Source organism: Theobroma cacao, chromosome 8 (assembly GCF_053813885.1).
Source record: "Theobroma cacao isolate CCN51 chromosome 8, ASM5381388v1, whole genome shotgun sequence".
NCBI classification, from domain to species: domain Eukaryota; kingdom Viridiplantae; phylum Streptophyta; class Magnoliopsida; order Malvales; family Malvaceae; genus Theobroma; species Theobroma cacao.
Window position 1 is genome coordinate 981,585 of NC_142646.1, and position 6,000 is coordinate 987,584.

The 6,000-nt window shown below is 35.7% G+C and overlaps 1 protein-coding gene across 1 annotated transcript; it reads right to left on the reverse strand.

Annotated features, from left to right (window-relative positions):
• Window positions 1–1,531: 1,531 nt before the first annotated feature.
• Window positions 1,532–5,184, reverse strand: LOC18591339 (uncharacterized). The gene is made up of 6 exons (XM_007017399.3): window positions 4,682–5,184; window positions 3,154–3,280; window positions 2,533–2,672; window positions 2,322–2,384; window positions 2,142–2,210; window positions 1,532–1,934 (listed from the first exon to the last, which is right to left on the reverse strand). The coding sequence occupies exons 1-6, from the start codon at window positions 4,883–4,885 to the stop codon at window positions 1,863–1,865; spliced, it is 675 nt and encodes a 224-aa protein (XP_007017461.2). The 5' UTR covers window positions 4,886–5,184; the 3' UTR covers window positions 1,532–1,862.
• Window positions 5,185–6,000: the final 816 nt, after the last annotated feature.

The following is a 6,000-nucleotide window of genomic DNA, read 5'->3' on the forward strand; positions in this document are numbered from 1 at the left end:
TAATTGATTTAGCTATTTTTTTTCTTAGTAATACAGTCAAGGGTATATCTAAACTCTGTTTAGATTTAATCCTCTCCTCGAGCCCTTTTTACAACCCAATTATTGGGCCATTGATGGCCCAATCTAGCCCACAGAAAATGTACTATGATTGCTCAACCCAATTATTTAGAGATTATTGTCTTTAAATTTTCCTAAAATCCAACAAATTTGAGCCAAATGGCCCAAATTTAGTTCTATGGAATACTTGGCCTTCCACTTTTCCTTATCATGCTTGATAGTCCATTTTGTGTCTTTCTTAGGATGCTCAAGGCCACTACACATTTTCTTTGTGAATTTTTTTTTAAAAAAATACAGAAATATCTATTTACATAGAAATGTATGAAGATAAATAAAGAAAGCAGCAAAAAGGGTAAAAAAAAGAAGAAACAGACCAGATATTGATTTGGGAAAATGGGCCTAGTGGTAGATGTGTGGGCACAGTCTGAATTTATGGTGCAGCGGTGTTTCTAGTACAAATTCCGGCTAATGAGGCAAAGAAAAAGAAAGCAGCCGCACATGGGTTAAAGGGGGGGCCATCTCCATCTTCCATGACTTTGAAAATGGAAAAGCTGTAAAAATGGTAACCAAAAAAAAAAAAAGCTAATGAAATTGGAAGCTAATTTATCCAGCTATCCAACAATGAACAAACTGACGAACCAACTTTATGAGCCATGCTGGTTTTCTTTCCCTTGAATTGCTATGGTGGGGGCAACTCAAACTTCAACTTTCATGCTTACCCTTTTGTTTATTGGGCTTGTTTTGGTTAAGGAATCAACCTCCCAAGAATCCATTGCCGACTGCCCTTTTTTCAGTAACAGTGGTTTTAAAGATTGGGGAAAGAGTTAATAGAATTTTGTATTTGAGTGCTTTATTAGAGTTAAGGAAGGCCTATCAAAATTTATTGTTGTTGTAGCTGTAATGAACCAAAAAAGAAGCATATAATTGAGGACTATGCAGATGTTGGACCCAAACCTTTTGCCTAACTATACTCTAAATGCATCGGATTCTCTGAAGAGAAAAGGGAGGATAGGTTTATCATCCCTTGGCTAAATAACAGAAGCTACATAATTGTTGCTGTGTGAAATAAGTGTGTTGAAAGTAGTCTTTCCAGGGAAGTTTCTTCGATAGTTTCATAATAAGTACATAACTTGGTTTTGATTGGAAATCCATTGGACAGTAGTTGGGTCCCAGAAGGATACTGACATCTTACAGATTAGGACATCCTAGGACCGTATGCAACGATGAATGACTGATCGGTAGCAAGCTATCAATGAAACAAAAACCAAGGCGCATAGCAGAGTTCCTTTTCTTTTTCCCTGTTTCTACCAGTAAGTTCGTATTAAAATCGAGTGAACTTGAGGAGTTACCTCACAGACAGTCATGGATGGAAGCCATAAGGTTTTGTCGTTTTTTCAGTATGGAAGCAAGGCCATCAGTCTCGTTTTTCATTTTGCAACAATGGCAACTCGAAGAGAAGATGAGATGAAGGAAGTAGAGAAAGGAAGAATATATACATTTTTAAGAAATCCACTTCCCCAAGTCAGCAGTACATTCAACCAAGCTTAGAAAGGGCGCCCCCAGAGGGGCTACTTAGAGGTCTTTGTAACCAAAGTTTTGGATTATATCTACATAAACTACTCTACCAAAAAGGAAGAACCTCTATAGCTTGAAGTAAATACTAACCTACTTAACAAGGGACCGGAAAGATAAACAAGCCACGAAGACATATTTTACAGATATCACTACCCGCGGGAAGAGGACATTAGGATGGATACACCAAGTATCTGTTAGCATTGACAACCAAACTCAAAAGCTGTCCAATGTCATTTGCAAACGGTCTTCAATCTCTTTGCAGCCTGAACAAATCCCACAATGACCTGCAGCTCATCCATTTGCTACACCAACAGAAGGCCATTTTTAACCATGTCATCAGAAATAGTCCAAAAACTAAGAATAAGCTTAACAAATGGAAACTTCTTATCATATCGAAGCTAAGGTTGTTAGTTTCACAGCACTGGGAGAGAATGCAATCAGGTGCACAGTATAATGAAAGAAGAAAAAAAAAGAATCAGAGAGAAGCTATGAGCAGTTTAATAAGTTACCTGTGACATGAAATGCCTCTGGACAACATCAATTAGTTGCTCTTTTGATGGATTGGGGATGGCATCCACCTAGCAATAGCAAAAGCAATGAAGGTTTTAAGCTATCGTTTTCCTTGTCTTGTAATGTGCTACACACAGTACGGATAATTTTATTTAATGTTTCTCCATGAAGAAACTTACAAGATTGAAGTGTCGCCAATATCTCCATAAAGCAGCCATCTCCAGTTTGCTGAGGTCAACTTTCTACAGGGGGAGATATTATGAAAAAAACAAAAGCCTAATTAGGCAAAAGAATAGATAGCTAACATATTTTTGCAATACTTTATTATGGGCAACAGACCAAAACGAAAATTAGATTAAAACATATGGGATTTATAATTTTTATATATACCGTGGACCCGCGGGGTGTGGAAACAGATCCCTTAGAGTGCGAGTCACAAGAAAGGGACCTGCTCATAGTCTTGTGAGAAGACCCGGTCGATTTATGTGTTCTATGCCTCGATCTGTGGGACTTTTGAGTGTCATCAGATGCTGGAAATTGAGAGATAGAACAAGTAGGATTAAAAAAAAAAGTGCGGTGGGACCATTAAAAAGATAAGAAATCAGACAATGGAGCTTTTAGAAATAGTGAAAGTTAAAGGTGAAGACACAATGGATCCTATGTACCAACCTCAACTACTTTCCACTAGTGAAAAATTATCATCCAATATCACAATATCAAAGGAAATAGCTAATCAAAACTTCAAGGATTATAGCACTCCCATTTCAAGACACAAAAGTCTTACTCACTACATAGCATATGAGCAGCACAAGAGTTAATAGCACCCCAAGTCAGCACTAACACATGAATGGGATTATACACACAAACAAGACAATTTAGACTCAAGTAACTAACCGCCTCCTGAAGATTGTTTTGGTTTGAAGCAGCATAAAAGTTCAAACTTATACAGGAAACTAAAATTTGGAGGCAGATGCAGTTTTTGAAATAATGAAATCAAAAAGACAAACTCACCCAAGTCAGATCCATTCCACTGCATGTTTTCGAATTCCAGGTCGTCATCTTCTTCATTACCAGTAGGAGCTTCAATCACACTGAGGGCATTCCTCTGTAGCTTTACTTCTATGCCATTGGTAAGAACCTGTGAATTTTAATGATTAGACAGACAAATATCACTATCAGCTACAAAGTAAATGCCTAATCTACTAATATGCTCCAAGAAGTGGAAGCACATCGAGACAAATTTCCAAATTTTTGGCATGACAGAATAGGCAGGGAAGAGAGATGAAAAACACTATAAAACACTATTCTAATTTAACAAATTAATTACATCATAGTGTTGGGAAACTACCAAGCCAGAATAAATTAGAAAATTATACGATTCTGTTAAAATAATCTGTTAGAATTAACACTGTCAATTTGTCTTTTGATCCACGCGCTCATCTGAGTAAAAAATAACAAAAATCAAAAGCAAACACACACATGTCTACAACAAATATAACTTGACAAGAAATCTACGAATTTTTCAAAACAAATCTGCAGTTACAAGAAAGGAGCAGAAAATTAATTTAAAAAAAAAAAAAAAAAACCCAGCTCCATCTGTTCTTGCTTATCAGCAGTCAAGGAGTGGCAATTGAATCAAAGGATGATGATCTCCAGCAAGCCATGACTTTGATTGCATGATCCGCAACTTAAAAACCAAGGAAGCTAAGTCAAGCATAAAAATTACTGCAAGTTTTGAATAGCTGATGAGCATCGAGAGATCGACATCCAAGCAGAATCAGCATCAGAACATAGAAAACAGAATATGGGTTTCTTATAGCGAAACATTACAAAATCAATTCCAACAAGATCCCAAGGCCAAGGATAACCCAATCATGCAATCCCAAAAGTAATCTCTGTATAAACATAAATTCCTAATTAATTTAATTTATTTTTTAAAAAATTGAATAGCAGAGTAGATTTTAAGCACTACAACTAAGGTCAAGTAGAAAAAGAAAATACACTAAATAAACACAAAAAAATAAAAAAATCATTGTAAAAATGCGAGAATAGTATCAGACATCAGCTAAAACACTTCAAGATACCAGATCCATTGACAGACACTTGCATGCAATCAAAACCCACAATCAAAACCTCATATTTGCAACTTGTAACCAATAAAAAACCATTTTTTTTATTAGATAGAATCATAAGCATCAAAATTCAAGCAATTTTAGACAAGAGAAGCTGATTTCGCAGATTTATTAAAAAATCAATGCTATAAAACAGGACATGCAATTGTACTAAAGAGAAAAAGATTCAATATAAATATCGTAAAAAAAAAAGAATATAAATCAATGAAGTGAAACCAATAGCAAAACATTTAAGCTCGAAAAACCTCAAATTGAATCCACATTACATTAAAAAAATCAAATTTGAAATTACTTAAACTTGAAGAAAATATCCACATTATAAACCAAAAAACCAATAGCAAACAATTCCCAGATAAAACCCCCAAACCCCATTTCCACCAAAACCGAAAAAAATTCCAAGGAATTACCAGCCAATGCCACCCGCCTAGTCCAACAGCCTTCTTGACCACGCCTTGAAGACCAACGAGCACCGATTTGGTACGATTATTCCCAGTGACGACCACCTTAGTATGACGCGGAAGCACCGAGAGCTCTTCTTCGCTACTGTCTCCGCAGCTCTGTAACTGCGAGAAACCGCCACCATTGATGGAACTCTCCATTGCCTCCAACATGATTTTTTTTTTCGCAAAAAAATAAAAATTCCCAACTCAGTGAGTCACTTGTGTGGGTCAAACTCGGAGGAAATTCGAAGCGTTAAGGATCAAAATTGCATTGGATCGGAAGATCATGCATTGGTGGTTACGTATGTGGGATTTTCGTAAGCAAAAGAGAGAGAAATTAAGGAGAAATATGGGAATTTTGTGGAGAGAAAAAACACAGTTTAGAGAGAGAAAGGGGAAAAAAATAAAAAGGAAAGAGAGAGAAAAAAAATAAAAGCAGAGTGTTTTCTTAGTGAGAGAAAGATGAGAGTGACTGGTTTTTGTTTATTGGTTGTTGTTGCTATGAATCCCGACGACCCGAAATGGACCAATCGCAGCACGCCACGTAATTGCATTTAAGTGTTTTCTCGTTAATCATGCGCTACAGCAGTGAAAGAGAGAGAAACATGCTTGGTTCGCGGCATGATTCGAATACAACTAGCGGTTTTTCCCTTCCCCCTTTTTCCCTGCTTTAACAAGTGGTTTTGTTTTTTGTGTGGAGCGGTTGACCGTTTGACTAGCGGTAAAATGAAGTTTTGTGGGTACAGTGAAATGACAAAAATGTCCTTCTCTCTCATTTCAAAATTCATTCTTTCCCGGAGTTCGGACAGGTTTATCCAATGGAAATCCTACTAGTTTTGGACTAATTGGACTTAAGAGGAATAATAAAAGAATTTAAAGACGACTTAGGTTCAAGATTATTTAAAAATTAAATAAAAAATAAATTCTGGGTTATGAAGCACATGATAGTAGTAGAGAAATTCTTCTTCTAAAAATCATTATTTTAATGTACAATGTCAGAGAACTACAGCTATAGGTTTAAGCAATCAATGTTTTTCTATGCTAATGGATAAGAGACCATTATTCAAAAGACATCAAACGCAATTCTCATAATGTAAACTCAACGACTATGTACGCAAAAGGATATCGATTGATTAAAAGTAATTACAACATTATTACATTCAAAAGAAGGTACTTTCTTTATAATCGTGGAGTAAGTTTTTCAATTTTATTAATAATATTAGAGAGTCGAGTTTATATAAATAAATTATTAAATAAGTCTATCAATATAGAAAATAATCATTTTT